At 46.3% G+C, this 20,835-nt stretch overlaps 1 protein-coding gene across 10 annotated transcripts in view; it reads right to left on the bottom strand.

Moving 5' to 3' along the window:
- LOC149365548 (uncharacterized) overlaps positions 1-20,427 on the bottom strand; it is a 46,265-nt gene extending 25,838 nt beyond the window's left edge. For 5 of the 10 annotated variants that reach the window (XM_089544004.1, XM_089544022.1, XM_089543978.1 and 2 more), the window contains exons 1-7: positions 20,277-20,427; positions 18,546-18,633; positions 16,149-16,330; positions 15,541-15,675; positions 13,893-14,102; positions 13,118-13,276; positions 4,626-4,695 (exon numbers count right to left, since the gene is read on the bottom strand). In XM_089544004.1, coding sequence (XP_089400130.1) covers positions 4,626-4,695; positions 13,118-13,170 — 123 coding nt within the window. In that variant the 5' untranslated portion in view covers positions 13,171-13,276; positions 13,893-14,102; positions 15,541-15,675; ... (1 more) ...; positions 18,546-18,633; positions 20,277-20,427. The remainder of the gene's footprint in view (positions 1-4,625; positions 4,696-13,117; positions 13,277-13,892; positions 14,103-15,540; positions 15,676-16,148; positions 16,331-18,545; positions 18,634-20,276) is intronic. The other 5 variants (XM_089543963.1, XM_089543986.1, XM_089543970.1 and 2 more) reach the window with 4 other exon arrangements.
- Positions 20,428-20,835: the final 408 nt, after the last annotated feature.

Raw genomic sequence — 20,835 nt, 5'->3', positions numbered from 1 at the left:
TTTATAACGAGCCCCTCATACCCCTTCCCTTGTTTGCTTAATTGCTTAGCGAGGGCCTCGGTTCTGGCAGCCTTGACGCTATAGGAAGCATAAGAGGGCTCTCAGGCAGCTTCCACCCTCTCCGTTCGATGACGTTCTACGTCACACCTGCGGTTTCTCAGGACGTTCTACGTCCGCCGCTTATGAACGCGGGTGGCGCTGATGAACACTCTCAAGGTTAGGTTACTGGTAAACATAAATACCCCAGAAAGCAGAAGATTTGACAGCCGTCGCCGTAGCTCAGAGGTAGAGCACCGGACGCGTAATTCGGAGGTCGTGGGTTCGGATCCCACCGGCGGCAGTGGTTGTTTTTTCTTCTGCTTTTCTAATCAATTAGCTTTAAGCGATAACATGTTCAGTAATATTCTAAATTCATCAACACCACAAAATAAATAAATAGATTAAAAATCCCCTGTGCCCCTTGGTTTCTGTGGCTGTTGGCTTCTTTCATAACACACATCTAGCCTCTTGGCAACCTAATATGATAAACAGAAACAATTTCACGAACGCGGAAACGCAGGTCAAAGGTTTTCATGCCTTTCTCGTGCTGATATAAACGATTAAAATATTCCTTCGAAACTCGAACGTAATCTGATCGTTTTACAGACCAACTAAATATTTCCACACTGTGATTGAAAGTACACTCAGATTCCGCAGATCTCCATCTGCAGAGAGAGTTAGCATTGAATGATTTCATATTAAACAAAAACGACTGTGACTTTCCGGGCGCTCCAATGCCCGTCGATGGCCCCGCTAGTGAAGAGGAACATAAATTAGTTCAGTACATAAGGCTCTGACATTTATAAATCCCTTTCTTTCATATACACAGTCAAGTCAATCTCGTCACTGTGAACATGAGCTGTTCCAGTACAGAACGCAAAACAAAGCTCTCCGTTACAAACAATGCTGCGCTTGAAATTTAGGACGAACGTGTTTTACTCACCAGCGGTTTGAACCTTAGTTACCAACGCATTTGCCTTGAGAAATGAGCATACACGAAGTTAACAATACACGCCAATGACGTATGTCTGTTATAAGTGGTTGTGATAGTTCAACTAAAGCTTAGTACCTCCTGGCAAGCAAAGCTCCCAGCTTTCGTATGTGATTTCTGATGAAACTGCCCTGGCAGCGAGACACGCAAAACAGCATTTAATGGTGAGAGGGAACCTTTAACGATTTCGTATTTCATCCAACAACAAAATGCTAAATATAGGTTTACGGAAGTTTTACGTACAAAAACGAGTTAGGCTATGAGGTACGCCGTAGTGAAGGGCTCTGGAAATAATTACTGAGCCACCGCGGGGGCGAAACACTCAATATTTCCCATTTAATGCAAGAACTTCAACATATAAGTAATTGAAGTTATCAAAAATGTTTGTGGAGGATTTAGGTTGAGTCTATAAACATTCGCAGTCTTTTGCAATCTTGTAGGACAGTCGTAGAAGGTGCCCCATCCACGTCATCTTCAAAGCACGCCCGAGAGAGACAGGCTATCCTCCCGCACCATCATCCAGTGCAGTTGTTTTTCTCCAACGCCGTAATCAAGTTCACTGTGCACTTTTACGGATCAGAATGGCGAAAGACCTCGCCTTACTGGAACCAATTTTGATTCACTTCAGGGCAGAGTTCATCTTTTATGCAGTTTTGAATAGGTTCGTATTAACCAGTTTGGCCATCTATAACGCTTGCCTTTATGAGCTCATGACAAATGCGGTCATCATTTTTTATTTCCTTCCGCCTTGTATTTTTGGTAGCTTTACGATGTGTCAGGAAAACTGCCGGAATATTATTCGGGCACGTTTTTTTTACCGTGGTGAAAGTGATATGGGCACAAAAACTGTGCCTGCATCCTTGCATGTTTTTCAGCAACTTGGAAATATGGTCACTCGAAAGTTGTTTCCTGTTAGAAACGAGAATCGTTTACATTCAAGGGAAGCCGGAAGCAATGGCTACATGTCTAAAAGGCATACTGCTCCATAATCTGCTTCCGGCCCCACATTACAATAAGACAAAGCATGAATGTGGCGCACAAATTAAATGGCAGAAGTTCACGGCCTGCTTGTCCTAGAAACGGAGCTCTAACGCCACGAGAGATGAGTAGGCATGAAAACCGAACAGCTGACAATGTAGGTAGTTAGAATCGTTTAGACCGAGATAGCAAAGGCATTGTTGAGCTCAGTTTCAAAATGAATACTGGCCAGATATTGCGTCTGTTTCGTAACGTACAGTTTGGCCCTAGGGACAGTCATATGGCGCAGGCTCCTTCTAGAAACAAATAATCTGGGGGGTAATCCAATGCAAGAACATGGGCGTGAGTCAGCCATACGAGCTCGGAATACAGACTAGCCAGTGAGGCTCAAACGGATTTTTGAAGTCTACAATCAGAGAAGTACAAAACTAACACCTTCAAGACCTGTACAGTAACGGAGAAACTTTTAAATAACCTTGACATAAGGCCTCAAAGGGGCAACTTTGAAGTAGAGTTAGGTCGCATGCCATTTGTTTATCCCTGCTCTCTCTGCTATGCAGTGAAACGAGAAAACCAAGAGATGAAATTCAGGAGCAATCAATCAAACTGCGCTCCACCTAGGTAAACAAAAATTCAACTCGACTGGGGCTTCCCAAATATTTATGCAAAGAACAACATTCAGAAGCCAGTAAAAACAGCAACATCTTTCAGCTAATCTTCATGCGCTTCCATCTACACATTACAGTTCGAATCGTCGCCCGTCTCTGTAGTCTTAGCACCTAGGACTAATGGCCTACCGCTTACAGGATTTGCGTTCACGAAAAGCAGACAGCCCTGCATTCGAATACAAGCTTTCCCTCTGATCCCAATACACCTGACAGAGCCTGCTGACACAGTATTCAAAAGTTCTATATCTAGAACACTGCTACTGCATCGTCTTTCAAGAGTTCACATTAAGGTGGTATGCGAAAATCGCGTTAACTGTCTCACCAGGAGCGCCCCGACTGCGGAGGGGCCCGATAGACTCACCTGCTACCGGAGCTTGGGGCGTGAATGTGGCGCCGATTTTCACGCCGCCCGGAGCTGCGTGGTGAATCACGTATAAAATTTGTGCCGATGTACCTCGTTAACACACTACGCCACAAGCAACGTGTGTCACACAGTGCATGCAATTCCATCGAAACTGACAGCAACATCTTTCAGCAAATACAGAGGTTGTTTTGTATTCTGTTGGTTTCATGGGACCATAAGATTTTTACGCTTCTGCGCTCTGAACGTAGAATTAAGAGTATTTTGCACTACAGCGCTTCAAAGTTTGAGCTGTTCCAATTCATGCAAAACGCTACGTTCTAACAGCCTGTGACACAGGATGTGTGTCCTATTGCTTCATACTCGCTTTGAAGCAAGCCATTTGGTCTGCAGGTATCATCTACATGATTGGGGAGATAAGAACTACGCTATTGATTTCACTTTTATGTCCAACTTTTCTCCAATCCTATTTTTTCTCTGCTGTCATGCATTTAACATCACAGAGGTGGGGAGGATACATCGTTTTCCTCTCGACTTTCGGCGCCCTCCTTGAAGCATGACGCTTCAAAAATGCAGTGTTCCAGAGAGTGACTAGAATGACCAGCGTGACTACAAGAAACTCTTCAACATGCGCCACCGCAACAGGTGGCATGTTTCGCTTTCAGGTGAGCCGCAGTTAGTCCTTTGTTATCGACAACTCATCGACTGAATATCTTTACATCGCAAGCCCCCCAGCAGGCAAGGATCTATGCAGAAGGCGAATATAACCGTTTGCTGGCGAGGAAAAACAGCGATTCGATGCTGTCCTGTAGTCAACTCTTCCTCAAATAAGCTGCATTTACACGCCACAAATAGAGCCTCCAAACCTTCAACTAATAAAGGCCGTCCCTCTGTGACCGCGCACCGCTCATGTGTCCGGCCACAAGCACAAGATATTGGTGTTCCGCCATATTAATATGTTCTGGAGCTAAGAACAGTAATTTTATGATAGTACAATGGTATCCACTTCCTGCAGAAAGACAAGCCACAGAACCACAGACAGAAACTTCGTAGTTAAAGAAAAATTCGTCCTGGTCCGGGGTTCGAACCCGGGATCACCGCTTCACCGGAGCAGTCGCTCTACCAATTGAGCTAACCGGGACGGCAAGCTTATGGTAGGGCAAGAGCGAATTGATCAATAACTCGAAGTGCGAAACTTTTAAATAACCTCGACATAAGGCCTTAAACGGGCAACTTTGAGGTAGAGTCAGGTCGCATGCCATATGTCTAATCCCTGCACTCCCTCTGCTCTGCTGTGAAACGAAAAACCCAAGAGATGAAAATCTGCAAACGACGGCCTTACATGTTCAGTAGGAATCACTCGAACTGCGCACCACCTAGGTAAACTAAAATTCAACCCGCCTAGGGCTTCCCACAGATATGTGCACAGAAGTGCATTCAAAAGTTCTATATCTAGAACATATGCTACGGCATCGTGTTCCAAGAAGTAAGATCAAGGTGATATGCGAAATTCGCGGTAACTCTCGCCAAGACCGCCCCGGCATTGGCGGGGCCCGCTGGACTCACCTGCCACCGGAGCAAACGGAGCCACCGGAGCCACCGGAGCCACCGGGCTGAAAGTGGCGTATATTTTTACACCGTCTTGAGCTGGTCTTGAGCTGCGTGGTGCATCCCGTAATTATTGTCAATGTTCCTCGTTAACGGATCGCGCCACAAGCAACGCGTGTCACACAGTACATGCAATGTCATCGAAACTGACTGCAATATCTTTCAGCAAATACACAGGTGGTTTTGTATTCAGTTGGTTTTTTCGCATCGTAAGATGCTTACGCTTCCGCACTCTAAACACAGGGTTAAGAATTTTTTAAGAGTATTTTGCAGAACAGCGCTTCAAAATTTGCAACAGTTCCAATTTATACAAAACGCTACATTCTAACAACCTGTGACACAGGATGTCTCTCCTATTACTATTGCTTCATTTTTGCTTTGAAGCAAGCCATTCGGTCTGCAGGTATCATTTACATGATTCTGGAGTTAAAAACTACCAATACTATTTTTTCTCTGCTGTCATGCATTTAACATCGCAGTGGTGGGGAGGATATATCGTTCTCATCTCGACTTTTGGTGCGCTCCTTGAAGCATGACGCCCCCAAAAATGCAGTGTCCTACAGAGTGGCTAGAATGCCGCGGTGGATGATAACTGTTTTGAAGCGAAAAGATTGATTGATTGAAAACATCTTTATTTATTCAGTATTTTCAGAACATGTGGGTGGGCCGCCTAGTCCGGTAGTCCATTGGCTGCTGCTGCTGCGGTGGCCCTCCCCACCAGCCAGTGCTGACGGTCAGGATCATCGCTGAGCAGAATAGCCTCCCACTGCTCCTCCGAGGGGTTGGGAATGGGGTCAAGTAAGGGATTAAATTGGCATGCCCACACCATATGGTAGAGGTTAGCTACCTCTCCACAGTGTGGGCACTGCGGAGAGTATAGTGTAGGGTACCACAGGTGTAATTTAGCTGGTGTTGGGTATGTGTTGGTTTGTAGTCTCCTAAGGGTGTTCTCTTCTAACTTATTGAGGGATTTGTGTGGTGTTGGGTACTCCTTTCTGGCTGTTCTGTACGGCGCGAGATTGTCAGTATACACTGCTAAACCTATCAGGTCACGGCACCCTTCATGGTCATCAGGGGGAGACGCCCGGTATAGAAGAGCTCGGGCATGCCTGTGAGCGGCTTCGTTTCCTCCTGGTAGTTCCAGGTGACCGGGAAACCAGATGATTGAGGCTTGGTTGGGTGGATGCTTAGTCAGCAATGACAACCCTGACTTATGAATTAATCCGGAATTGAAGTTGCGACAGGCGTTCTGGGAATCAGTGAGCACAACGGCGTTGGGGTTATATGCTACAGCTAATGCAATAGCTGCCTCCTCTGCGTGAGTGTGGTTAGATGTTTTCACCGAGGCGCAGTTCACCATCGACCCTGAAGGCGTTGAGACTAAAATAGTCATGACTCCATTCTGTGGTCCTGCTGCGTCCACGTAAAGGGTGTTAGTCTGCTTGTCCCATTTCTTCTGCAGGGCTTCCCCTCTTGCCTTCCTCCTCTCGATGTTATATGCGGGATGCATATTCCGCGGAATGGGGTGCACGTTGATGCGTCTTCTTACATCGCGTGGAACCTCTTCCCTTTGGTCAATTGTAAAGGGCTGATTAACATGGATCTTCTCGAGCAGTTCTCTGCCGGGTGTTGTGAGTGCGAGCCTATTGAGTTGTGAGAGCCATTGTGCTTCCCACATCTCTTTGAGGGTATTATGTATTCCTAGAGCCATGAGCTTGGCCGTTGGCGTGGAGTGGCCGTTGGCGAAAAGCTTCACTAGGCTCGTCAACAACGCGCTTCCCGTGAGCCACCCCTTGGCGGCGCCGCCGCGGCGCGCCCTTCCTCATCCTCGCCACCCCCTCCGTTCTCCTCCTCACCACCGGTTTACCCTTCGCCACTGCTAGCGGTTCTTATCGCGTTCTTATCGCGTTATCGCAAGGCGTTGCGTTAACGCCCGAGCGGCGGCGGCGGCGGACTTAAGAGGCGGCCCGCCGCGGCGCGCTCTCCGTCGTTACTTCTCCTCGCCATCGGTTAACCGCTTGGGACGCTTGGGACGGCGGTCTCCGTCCCAAGAGAAAGTTCTTTCGCAAGGCGTTGAGAAAACGCACGCGTGAGCGGCGGCGGTGGCCGTAGAAGAGGCGCAGACATTCGCCATGGAAGGAAGAAAAGAAGACCCAGAAGTGGTAGCGAGGGAGTTGGCTCAAAATCTACACCGCTACCGTGCTGCTCCCAGTGCATTGTGCGCGAACTGCGACAGATATGACGTCAAGCCAAGCACAACTTCACCAGAGCTAAGCCACTGCCAATTTTTTATCTACAAGCGTGCTACATGGAACTCTTCAACATGCGCCACCGCAACAGGTGGTAAGTTTCGGTTTTAGGTGAGCTGCAGTTCGTCCTTTGTTGTCGACAGCTCATCGACTGCCTATCTTTACATCGCGAGCCCCCCAGCAGGCAAGGATCTGTGGAGGAGGCAAATATAACCGTTTGTTGGTCAGGCAAAATAGCGATTTGATGCTGTCCTGTAGTCAACTCTTGCTCAGATAAGCTGTATTTACGAGTATGTTTTTGCAGGCTAGTTGGTGCCTAAGCATTGTGGGTTTTTTGCGCAAAAGACACGACACAAAAGAAACGAGGTAGACAGGACAAGCGCTTGTCCTGTCTACCTCGTTTCTTTTGTGTCGTGTCTTTTGCGCAAAAAACCCACAAAGCTGTATTTACACGCCGCAAATAGAGCCTCCAAACCTTCAACAAATAAAAGCCGTTCCTCTGAGACCGCGCACAGCTCATGTGTCCAGCCACAAGCACAAGATATTAGTGTTTCGCCATATTAATGTGTTCTTGAGCTGCTAAGAACAGTAATTTTATGATAGTAGAATGCTATCCACTTCCTGCAGAAAGACAAGCCAGTTGACACGCTTAGGAGCTTTATTTCGCTCTTTTAAGAGACTCGTATGAGAACCTGTTTAAAATAACTAACATGCATCTAGCCTCTTGGCAACCTAATATGATAAACACAAACTATTTCACGAACGCGGAAACGCAGGTCAAAGATTTCATGCCTTTGATGTGCTAATATAAACGACTAAAATATCGCTTCGAAACGCGAACTTAATCTGATCGTTTCACAGACCAACTAAATATTTCCACACTGTGATTAAAAATCCACTCAGATTCCGCAGATCTCCATCTGCAGATAGAGTTAGCATTGAATGGTCCCAAATGAAATAAAAACGACTATGACTTGCCGGGCGCTCTAATGCCGCTTGATGGCCCCGCTAGTGAAGAGGAAACAATTAGTCCCAGTACATAAGGCTCTGATATTTATAAATCCCTTTCTTTCATATACGCAGTCAAGTGAATCTCGTAACTGTGAACATGCAGCTTTTCCAGTACAGAACGCAAAGGAAAGCTCTCCATTGCAAACAATCCTGCTTTCGAAATTTAGGACGAACGTGTTTTACGCAACAGCGGTTCGATCCTTAGTTACCAACACATTTGCCTTGAGCATTGAGCATACAGGAAGTTAACAATACACGTCAATGACGTATGTCCGTAATAAGTGGCAAGCAAAGCTCCCAGCTTTCGTATGTGATTTGTGATGAAACTGCCCTGGCAGGGAGACACGCAAGACGGCACTTAACAATGGTGACAGGGAACGTTTAACGATTTCGTATTTCACCGAAGGACAAAAGGCTAAATATGGGTTAATGGTTTATGGAAGTTTTACGCGCAAAAACGAGTCAGGCTATGAAGTAATGGCGTGATGGGCTCCGGATATTTCGATCCCCTGGGGTTCTTTAACGTGCACACAAATCGCACAGGACATGGGCCCCTAGAATTTTGCTTCCATCGAACTTCGACCCCTGCAGCCTCGAACAAACTGGTGCCTTTCGGGTCAGCATCTAACCGCCATAATTATCCTCATTTTCTTTTCAGCGCAATTCATTTATGTTATATAGTACGATGCTCTAATGACACTGAGGGCATGTTGCGACATTGTAATCACAGCAGGATGAAGTAGAACGACCAGATTTTCTCGTGCTTAACTGGGCTGTGCACATTAATCAGAATCACTGTACAGGCGCGGACAAATGTAATCGGAGCATTCAACTGTCTTCGAATATTTTTCCCGCGTCACCTAATTGAAATTTCCAGCAGTGGTGCGCGCATGCTGGTAGCGGAGGTTGGTGGTCTTTCTTGTAGACAAACAACGCTTCTTCATTTCCAATGGAGAAAGCGTGATTGCACTACGAACGCAATAGCGTGCTCCGTTTACTTATGGCCGCGCCTGTACGTGTGTACCGGCGATGTAAACACAAAGAACCTCGGGCATTTAGCCACGGACTTTTTCTGTGTGATGACACCTGTTGTGCAAGTGAGGAGACAAAGACAACTAGGGCACTTTGACACTAGAGTTCTGGTTTGGACGTTTTCATTTTTGGCACTTGAGATGAGTCACATACTGCAGAACTTTTTTCTCAGCTGGTTTAAACTGAATTCCCGAAATGATAGGAATGTATCCCTGCTCGACATCACAGCAGAAGAAAGGGCTTTAATGGTACACAAACGAAACGTGCAAGTCTACCAGGGACTCTGAAATTGAGCCAGGCTTTGCAGCTGCCAAGCCTATCTCTAGCTAGCCACACTGCTTCACACAATGATTTTGAAGGAGGTGGCAAGATAACCACATCCGAAATGCTTATGGTGAGCAGGAATTTCTAGCACAAGGAAATCATGGAAATCTAATCAAAGGGGTGTCAAACATGATGGTTTGAAGGGTTATGAAAAACAGCTGCTCTTTTTAAATGCGCACAGAAGTTAGCAGGCGTATATATTTTCAGTGAGATTTAGAGCTCATAAGCGACTGAGGTGATCACCCTCCACACAGGCTGAAATGTCTCCTTTTCAGTTGCAATTACTTTCAAACATATTCATAAATCCGATGCAAAATCCGATGCTGCTCATCTAAAATTTCATTTTCTCTCAGGATCAAACTGACAAAAACAGAGCGTTTAGTGCAAATTATTTCTCTATTTTTCTTTTGCAGTACAGTTTACGTTTATTATATGAAAAATTGAAGAGAACCGAAATTTAGTTCGGACTGCGAGAACTTTGACTGTAACAGTTTTTTACGAGACCGAACCTTCAGTTGGAACAAACCAGCAGTACAAATTAAGTATGTTGAAATTAATGAGATTACACTCAGGTTAGTAGCACTTGTGGATGAGTAGCGAAGAGGCAACGCATACAACGGATACTGAACGCACGCCTACCAGTGGCGGATTCCACTGCGCCAGCTGCCCGGAAAATGTCGGGCGTCGTCCGCAGCGCCACCTGCTTTCTCGTTACGGAGGCTAGAAGGGCAGCGAAGTCCTCTTCTGGTGTATGCTATGCTAGAATGAAAACAACGCGTCATATAGTGGTTAGAAAAAAAAACTGGGGCACCTAAAGAGTTTGAATATGATAGCACTAAAAGCTGCTGATGCCTTTGTCGGAAGTAACTGGTAAAGCTTGTGAGTTCCAGGTTGCTCTGCCCGAGCTCTTCCTGTGCACTACCCAGCATGGTTAAAGGCTTCACACAGGCCAATCTGGTCTGGTGACGTCACTGAAGGGTTGTTGACATCACGTCCTTCCAGACAGTAGAATTTCTTCGCCCAGCAGCCAATCAGAATTTTTCTGGACAATGCCAGATGGCGAGTTTTTACTCTGGTGTTCCTCTATATTGCCCGCTGACCAGGGTTCTCGTAAGCTCAGAGGTCGAGTTGATCAAACTGGTGCTGCATCACTAGCCAAGGGCATGAATCTATTTCGATTTTTTCTTTAAAAGCGTAACTGGGTCAAACAACGCCATGCTCCCGCCATAGAATTCTTGCCCTTTCGCTCTTATAAAAAGTATATACGGCTATCAGTAATACAGAAGAAACGTCTATAAAGCCACGCAATCACTTGGTATCTGTCTAATCGGTACCAATTTTTTCGTTTAACTATTCTTTAGTGTGCAATGAACAACTGTCCCAATATTATCTTAGAAGAATTTGTTGTTGGGCTAGTTGGTAGTTATTCATAATTAAATTCAAAGGCGCCAAACCATACGCACACACACACGCTCTGTCTCGTCTTTCTTCTCCTGTGTGTGTGTGTGCGTATGGTTTGGCGCCTTTGAATTTAATTATGTCCCAATATACTTTGCACAAGGTAACTTGCTTCACTGCAGGTAATACTACTTTTACCAATGGAGTGGAATATTGATAAATGCTTTTCGTTATGTTTGGGTAGTGTTTCTTAATGTACTGCATTATGCACCAGTGGATTCGCTAGTCAAACCCAGCACTCAGAACAAGAGAGAGAGAGAGAGAGAGACTCTTTAATGAAGAGCAGAGAATTTAGCCGGCGTTGAAAAATCGCTGGCATGCTACTCTGCGTAGGGAGGGGAATTTGGGAGATAAAGCCAGAAGGAGAGCAGTGTGGAAGAGGTAAAAAAAAACATAAAATGCGGCCATGAAATGGGTACTAAGGATGCAATGGCGAGTATTGATGTAACCTATGGAATGATAGAGTGCATAGTCCGTCAAATGGGCTGACGAAGTTCACTGCATCACTCAGAAATCTAAGGCTGGGCACAAGGGGAATGCTTCAGACGAACTCCAACAGGCATGGCGACGGAATTTCATGGCGCATGGCTCTACTCCGAGCTTCAGTTCAGAGGTTTTTCTATTTTTATCCGCACCACGCGAGCCGGTTTTCACCTTTTTCGGCTAGGAATGGACATTTTAGCCTTGGTGAAGGTCAACATCACGACACGCACACATGTGTGGACATATTAATGAAGTCGTCGTTTCATTCCGAACAGTAGACTCCTCTGCTACAAAGCGGACTCATTCGAAAGCCGGCCTAAGAAATCTTCGTGGCAGCATAGCAAGGTGAGTTAGGCGAGTCACACATAACACGAGACCTACCAGTGGATTCTTTGGTCTGAGACATTGTTATCTTCAGATTGGACAATCAGACCTACTTGACAATAAGACCTACTTGTTTAAATGACTCTCTGACGCAGCTTTGGCAGAGTGGCCATAACTACTGGTGCCATCTGCTTTAAAGTTATAGCCTGATGTCCAAGCCTCACCGCCACATGCACTCTAGTGGGTGAAGCGACGCCGAGCTGCACAGTGGTGAGGCTCGGACAGCAGGTCATTAAAGTCTACGTCATAGCACAAAGCGAGCTCTCGCGATACCCTTGTAAATAACGAACTGCGTTACGCAAGAAGGTTTGTTCACATTTGGTACATTTTGATAAAAGTGTAGGCATGCAGCACACGAGGACACAGCTATATATCTGGGCGCTGTGGTCCCGCACTACCCATTTCGTAGCATATAGTTACGATGTGACACATACTTGAGTCCTTCTGTATTGCCTGCTTTGCTGCTTTAAATACGATTCTGTGCCCCATATAAAATATTTTTCGTAGGCGATCTTCATCCCCCTAGCAAAAAACAGGGTATGAAGCAGACATAATATAATATAGCCCTGAGTATCACAACCAAAGGCACGGCTGAACGTGTGAGTGTGTGTTGATTAAAAATTAATACTGTTGGAGGAACAACTGAAGAATTATGCGGCAGTAGAACAGGGTATAACACTGGTCTAAGTCATTTTTAAGCTATTCTTTGGTAACCTGCCTACTAGTAGTTATCTAAAATTTATTGTCAATGTTCCCATTCTGTTGATTTGCTTGTAATTTGTCTTCATTGCTTTGAACCTTATACTGTACTCATTTCCCACGTACTACAATCTTGTATTGAGGCTAGCAGAATTTAAATAAATAAACGAAACCTGCGACATACCAGAGCCTCTGAAAACGAGCCAGACTTAGCAACTGTCTTGAGTGTCTAAAAATGCCTGCACATGCACCTTCTAAAAGTTTGTGTTAAGCCCTATCCCCATAAATCATTGGGACAGCAAAGGATCGAGATCAGATCCTTATTCAGAGGATTCTTAGCTACCACTTGCGTCGGGAGATGACGGCGACGATTTCTCTAGAGCTGTCCCGTATCCAGAGCTGTCCCGTATCCCGAGCTGCACGTTGCCCGGAAAAAAGACTCTGTTCCATTTTTCGATCTCATTCTGCAATTCACAGCCGTGCGGCCTGCCTGCATTGCACCGAGCCCTCAGGCTGGCCCCGAGGCGCCACAGTATCGTCTGCAGCTCCTGCAGTCTGGCGTATGCCCCGCCGGCGGAAGAGAAGATCTCCGGGGATAGAATATCTTCAAGGATGTAGTGGAGGAATCAGACTAATTATAAACTAGGAGGCGTAAAATTAGTCGGTTTATAATCAATATTCTCTTAGAGCATGATTTCAACGAGGTGGTCAAGCCTGTGCATTCAAATAAACCGATGGTTTGAATTACCGGAGTTCGAAATAAAATTCCACTCTATTAGCAGTAGCAGCTCTAATTTAGTGGCATAACAAGAAGCCCTTAACGTTGGCTTACCGGGGCACCGGATTAAAGAGGCGGGCGTCGTCGCAAGCACCACCTGCTTTCATGCTGTGGCCTCTGGGAGGGCGAGACGTGGCAGTGCATCCGCCCACTTCACCACGTTCTCTTCTTTCCCCAGGAAACGCAAGTCTCTTCTAAAGCAAGGAGGTCAGGCTGGAAGAAGAGAGCATCGCATATTACAGGCAGAAAATGAATGGCCTGAAACATAACACAACGCGGCTATTTGTCAGGACCAGACCCAGGTGAAAACGTGTCCCCATGACAGTTTGCGCATATCAAAGGTTGCGATGAGACGAGAATGCATTTTGAGCCAAGACTCAGGATATTAAAATTCCTATCAAATTCTAATGTGTTTCGAAAAAAAATTCATACCTGCGGTGGTGATTCCAGAGTAGAGAAATGGCCATATTTTATACTCTCCTGCTCTTCTGTTTGTTATTTCCTCTGCCCCACAGATCACACAACCATCCCTCAAAATTTGTTACCTGAAAAACATTCTAGTTTTCTTTTTCACTTGTTTTGGTGTTCCTCAATAGTTTAAGTTCCGCCTTGGCATGCAATGGATACCGATAGATAACTTCAATAGATAACTTCTCACTGGCTGGCACTTGAATGAACAGACCAAAAGAAGACAAAGATTTCACAGCCCTTTGAAACCACCGAATACTGGCCACACGTAATACGTGCGATTCAACAAAGCTTCGCCAAAGTGGGATGTTGGAAAGACCGACCGGTCTGCCACCCGCCGTCACAGAACATCCACACCTACCAGGATTCCTCCGTGCATCCAATCCCTAAAAAGGTCGGGCGTCATTTGGAGCGACACCCGCTTCCAAGTTACAGCCTCGGGGTTCCTGCCGTGGCTGTGCATCTTCTTTCTCACAGGCGGTTGTAATCTGCCCCACCTGCTTTGATGCTCCGGCTTCAACGAGTTTGCGGTCGTTCCCGTGCTGGACGCGCTGCAGCGGAGATGCGCCACCTGCAATGAAGACATTCCTATGAGAGCCTGAAGTTTTTAGAAGCCTCTTAGTGCGCCTCAACAATCAGCTTCGCTGTTCATGACGATAACTCCGTTAGTCTTAGCAAGACAAACTAAGGCACCACCTATAATACTTTTAAACACCGCACTTTTGGCTACATCATCTACTCCGAGCTCGCAAGGGTCACAGCGCAAAGTGACACACACACATGATAGGTGCTGTAACTTTGCCAGCCGATGTAGGCAATGTCCTTTCCCCGGGGCCGAAGTTTGCTTTGGAGTCAGAGCCAGAACAGCTTTCTTTTGTTTAAGTGCCTCAGCAGGCCTCAGCAGAGGCCAGTGCACGCTATGTTTCAAAAGGTGTTGATGTCTAAGTATTGCAAGAACTCAGAACCAGTTCTACTCCTTATAGATTGTCCAATGCTGTTGTCAGGCATCCAATGTCTTTGTAAGGCACAGAGATCTGAGAAAAGGCACAAATTTAGAAGCTTTACGTCCAAATCATAATCGTACTCTGTTCTCAAGAAACAAATGGTGTCTCCAGATGGAAGCACAATCACATTAAACCGATAGCCGGCCAGGGGGCACCCTTCCACAACACCGACGAGAGCCCCTCTTCCTGAAAACGTTCACGAGCATATAAGACGTCTCACTCCGTTTTTGGTTTTGGTGCTGGGAAAACTATAAATAATGCTTACTGCCCGGGACACCGTTGTAATCCAGATCCTTACCCTTACAACTTTACCACAGTTGTGTGGAAAGTTCTTGGTTGGTTTAGGGGGCTGAACGTCCCAAAGCAGCTCAGGTTATGAGGGGTGCCGTAGTGAAGGGCCTGGAAATTTCGACCACCTGGAGGTTTAATGTGCACTGACATCGCACTGAAATATTAACGAAGTTGTGGCAGAGGGATGCAATTAGATGCCTCGAACGGGTACAGAAAACGCTTTACAAGGCTATATTAGTGCCGAGTTCATTTTATGGCTCATAAGCGAGTAAGGTCTGTTTCGGTACACTACTAAAAAGTTTCGTAAACTACTAAAAATTTTCGAGTTAAAGAAATCAACTCGCCAAGTAACAACTTTCATTTCACCTCCAGCAAAGCTGCAGCTATGGGCTAAAACAACACCACACTGCTTATCAGTTGTTTTTTGCAACATTACTGAACTCCAAGAGGGCCATGATTTGTTCACAGTTCGAATGTTTTCATTCGTGTCTCTCTTTTTCTTGGTCCTTCGTTTTAGTTGCGCTGTTTCGTTCCTTAAAAATGTTTTCATGAAGCCCATGCATTTGTTCGCGTAAACCTGCAGTTCAAAATAAGCGAGTTTGCATTAACGAGATTCAGCTGTATTAATGTAAGTAGTGATGGCAGTTTAATGGCGGTTTAGCACTATAGTGGGAACTAAGTCTATGGACCAATTACTACTGGACTAAGGCCTACCTGGACGAGTGGCGGCGACACAGACAACGTGACCTGCTTGCATGTTGCGGCTTCAGGGGTTCTGACGTAGCCGTGCGTCCCCCAGGCTGTTCTTTCTTTTCCAGCAGGAAACGCGTCTCTTCCCAAGCAAGGAGGCTGAAAAGGAATAAAAAGGATACTAGCAGTAATAGTAAAAAAAAAGCTCACAGGATGGTTACAACAGCATAACTCGAGGCTGAGCGATAGCTATTTGCGATGAATATAATACTGGTTTTCCTTACTGGCATTTCTCAGAGTGCACGTGAATTAGTCTCGTCAACGTGTTCTCACTCGCGATGCCACTGTGGTCCCACCCACAGTGCGGCGCGTTGCCATGGCGTGTTGCAGGGACGTTGGGCGTGACGACACGGCATGCTGACCAATCAGTGTGACGCGCTATTGCACCCAGGTCACCACTGCATGACTGGGAAACGTGCCCTTAGTAAAGTTGTAGTGGAGTTCATCTAACATGAGTTTAAACGTCAAGTGCTAGTCACATATTCAGTTTCCCACGTCAGTCAGTTCACTGCATTGCAGATTGCACCCAAAACTTGATCTCTATCACACCCAAAGAGAATAATCCGGCCTACCAGGACTCAGTGCGATGTCTGCTTGATGGCTTCCATCACAGTGGAATGGCGGCCCAGCGTCAGAGAGCCACCTGCTTCCATGCTAGGGCTGGTGGACTCAGCTGCATCCCAAATGGAGCTTTGAGATTCGATCGGCACTGACCAAGGGAACGCAAGTCTCTGCTCCAAGGAAGCGGCACCTCCTGCAGCGACAAGACTCCTTGTATGGCAACGGTGCCAAAGAATGGCCAGATGTATTTTGTGCCACCTATGAATGCATGCAATACAAGGCAAAGCACGTCATCCGGACATCGCTGCTTTGCATGAGAGTAACGTGTGCAATACAGGCCGCTTGTCTCAAGAGCCCACACAAAAAATCGGGTGCTATTTTGCAAGCACTAGATACCTTTCAAGTGCCCCTTTTCCAGTGGCTTCCTTTACGCAGCAGAAGTACTATCGCACTCAGTACGACTTACAACACGCATCAGGTGGTACAAGCTGATGTCACGAAGCAATGCGAGTCGGGCGCTCCTGCAAAGTTCTGTATATAGCTGCCGAGCAGCGCACTCGATACAGTACTAAATGTCCAAACTGGCTCCACGCAACCACTTACATATGATATAGTGGGTACAGGCTATATACTATCGGGTCCAAAAGTGGTATACTCCATGCGGCGGGAGCCGGAGCAACGAAAAACTGTGTTGCAACGCCATCTACAGGCGGCATCTGGGATCGAGACAGCCAATGCGTGACCTTTATCATCAGCAGGCATGTCGCTTGGCTCGTTTCAATGTTTCGAGCTTTAGCTCGCCAAAATGCCACAGTTTTTTACTGTTCCGGCTCCCGCCGCGTGGAGCATACCACTTTAGTCCCCGATAGTACATTGTGAGCAATGCAGTAAAGAATTTTCATCTTTAGCGCGTAGCACTTCTATCCGAAATCATGGATTTCACCGATGGCAGTCCGAAGCCTGGGCCGGCCTGCACCTCTCAGTTTTGAGGAAAGGAAAGGTGCATAGCTGGTTCACTTTGTCAGTGCCGACTTCGAGCTCTTGAGGCATCCGCCGACAAAGTGAACTAGCTTTGCGCCTGCCATTTTCTCAAAACTGAAAGAGGTTTTACACCGACGATAAGACTGGAAAAAAGACAGTCTTATTTGCTTCATGCAAGCTGCGCCTGCACTCTCGCTCTTTCGCACGCTCTCTCTCCGTGAGCTTGTAGTGCAAAGGAGACTGGCGATGCCACGCCGCACGTTTTAGCCGATGAGAAGGCAGAGTGGCCTCATAGAAAGCCGGTACACTTTGCGCCACTTATAAAAGTATAGCAGGGGTAAGTATTGATTAACTAAGCAAATTGGCTGTAATTTTTTTCATATAATTGATCTGTGCAGTTTGTACATAAGGTGCGGACAGTATACCAGTAATTGCATTAGAGAATTTTGAGGAATGCCACCATCACCTGCACTAGCTGTCTCCCACAATCCAAAGGCACCACACTTCTGTGAAAAGGTCAGAGAGAAAACATGGTTCCTGGAGCTCACAGAGTGGTTTACGACCACTTTCAGAAAGAAGTGCCTAATCCAGATTTAGTGCTTGAGGCCCCTTGTAATGGTGCAGATGCATACCGAAGAACATGGCTGTGCCCTCTAGTGATCTGGGCATAGACAATGCTATCATGCTGGACACACGAAACAACGGCTTATCACTCGTCAGTACCACAGCTTTGCCCAGAAAACAGGAGGAATAAATGAGTAAACGGACGAATGTTTTTCCCATATCCGTTTATTTCAATACGACATTTTCTAACCCCTTATCGATAAAACCAATTGCATCGGAGCATCCTGTCATTTCATTGAAAAATTAGAAACTTAAGCTCTGCCTAAGGGTTTATAGGTTTATGGGGGTTTAACGTCACAAAGCGACTCAGACTATGAAGGACGCCGTAGTGAGAGGCTCTGGAAATTTAAACGACCTGGGGTTCTTTAACGTGCACTGACATCGCACAGTACACGGGCATCTATAATTTCGCCTGAACCGAAATTTGACCGCTGCGGCCGGGATCGAACCCGCGTCTTTCGGGTCAGCAGCCGAGGACCATAACCACTGAGCCACCGCCGTGATGCTCAAAGGGTTTTTTGATGGGGTACCATTAATGGGTCAATGCCCAGAGATGCAGCATCGGCCATTCTGTACTTCATTCATAGATCCCTAGGAGCCCTGATACCACTGTTCACTCAGTGGTGCACCAGTTAAGCGATATACCACCACCCTGCTATGGCAGATGGTACCACTGATGGGGCTTGTGCGACCCAGGTTGCTTGTTCCGAGCATCATCAGTTTGCTGCTCACAACCCAGTAGGCAGCTTGTGATCATGTCACACGGTCAAAAACTGAGCAATTAAAAGCCCCATAAGGCTTACCAGATAAGGTGGCTGACGCCTTGAAGCTGGTTGGTATACGGTGTCGATGCTGCAACACGCTTCCATGCCATGGGTGGTGTAGCCTTCGCTGGTCCCGGCAAAGAAGGACAATTGATGATTATCAAGTGCAAATGTGGCACCAACTCTCAGCCAGAGCGCATCTTTCACAAAGAAGAGGGTGTGAACATATGCACTCACAGAAAATGCGGCAGAAAAACCTTCTGACACTATCACGCACCCATATCGCTAACTCATTCCGTTGCCACACTAATAAGCTGAAGAACGGTGATGAGGGGAAGAAATGGGATGGAGCCAACCGTTTTTAGGGAAAGACGCGACCAGGTTCCATGATTTAATGAGGTGAATGCACGAGCTCAGAGTAAATGCTTATGCCATCGCCCGTAAAAATTCTTCACACGTGCCCTGGGTCGTAAGCGCATAATTCCGTCAATAGGTCCAGTAACCCTTCACCCGGCCAATAACCGTCCTGTCCAATGAAAAAATTTAAATCACACACACTTTCTAGAACTCGGTCGTTACATAACTGTCCCCACGGTATTAAGTTTTTATAAATTTTTTGTGATACTTACGAAGGAGAGACAGACGCAAGGTAAAAAAAAAGCGATAGGTCGCTTACCACCGTGTAACGCAAAATCATCGACAGCGGCTAAGGTATTTCTGTTTCCCGATATGTTGAGGCAGAAAACATGACTGACTTCGTACAGGGTGTTTTCAAGTAACCTGAACCAAAGAATAAAAACCGGGGTGCATTGTCGTTGGGTGAAACCAACGATATATTGTTTCCTGTCGAGTGGCGTATTTTTAAATTCCACTTAGTTTATATTAGCTAAGATTTACAAAAATTTTCTAATATTCACTTTTGGTTCTTGTGCGTTTCGTTTAGTAGAAGGGTAAGAAAGAAAAAAACCCATTTTTTGTAGCAACGTGCTATGGGGGAAAAAATTTTCCAGGGCACGCGACAAGCGATTTCGGGTAATAGCTGCTATGTTTGTTAGCAATCACCGGCTTTTACTAGCACACGTCACAGTAGAAGAGTTCATTTTTCACCTCGACAAGTGTGGTCTCCAGCCCGTGACTAATCAGAGCTTTCACCTTCGGTTCCCGATGATGCCTGGAGACTTTTGTCCCTGATAGTACCTCTTACGTGCTTCTTTTTTCCGGCAAATATAGAAAGCCTACGAAACATGAAAGAAAAATAACACATGGCTGCGTTCGTGTGCTAGTGCATGCTCCCAACCATGTTTTTAACGAACGAAATGTGCACGCTGACAGTGTCCAAGTGAGTGGCAATCGAGTGGAGGCTATCTTGAAATACGCCACTGCGCTGTGTTCCCTTCCTGTTTTGTTCTTTTTATGCGACGGTTGGATAGAGTGGTTCCCATGGAAACGCACACACCGGTTACGCCGACTACTACGGCTGCTACTACTATGACGACTCGAAACCAGGGAACAGGCGGTAAACAGTCATCGCTGTAAAATAAAAAACATCACGAACAGAGCACTGACTCGTTGCAGGAGCACATACTTCAGCCGATGCAATCATAAAAATTATCGACACGATCAAAGAAAGAGCACGTGCCATGCATCCGCCTGTCGTGCATTTTGAGACCGCTCCCCAACTAGAGTCAGATACAACTAAAGAATCAAGCGGCAGATGTTCTCAAAGCAGGCCTTCTAGCCAATGGCATCGACCTATGGTAAATGGCTTACCTGGCCAAGGAGAACATCCTGCCGGCGGGCGGAAGACTGGAGTGAATCCTCGCCGGGGCCACCTGCTTCTGTGCTACGGCTTCATGGTAAGTAGGCGCCACAGCCTCGGATTGCACTGGTGAACAAGGACAACAAGGTAATGATTAATGAAGGGCGCACCACGGGCTTGCAGCAAGAACATACCAAAAAGAAACACTCGCCGAATTGGCATCAGAAGAGCATTTCGGGCTGTGCTGGGCTTTCATATAAGCGACTGAAACTATCACACGCAAAACAAAGGGTAAGAAATACGTTGCACTAATGGAGTAACAGTTAAACTTGTTTAAAAAAAATGCCCTTTTTTTTTTGAGGAACGAGTGCAGGCCGATAAGCACAATGTTCCTAACCGAGCCCACTATTCACTTTTTTGTGCATAAAACTAAAATGTGGCTTGCAGTGACTGCGTCTCCGCGTGGTTCACAAGAAGGTTTTCTTCTTGTACGAGTATGGAAAGAGTTGTATGTAAGGTGTGCGCCCAGTGCGAAGGCGGCCTGAAATCACTTCGATAAAACGCTCTTCG

The sequence above is a fragment of the Amblyomma mixtum genome, chromosome 1, assembly GCF_055824585.1.
Source record: "Amblyomma mixtum isolate Tamu chromosome 1, ASM5582458v1, whole genome shotgun sequence".
NCBI classification, from domain to species: Eukaryota; Metazoa; Arthropoda; class Arachnida; order Ixodida; family Ixodidae; genus Amblyomma; species Amblyomma mixtum.
The sequence above is the reverse complement of the archived record's forward strand: the minus strand, read 5'-3'. Positions and strand labels throughout refer to the sequence as shown.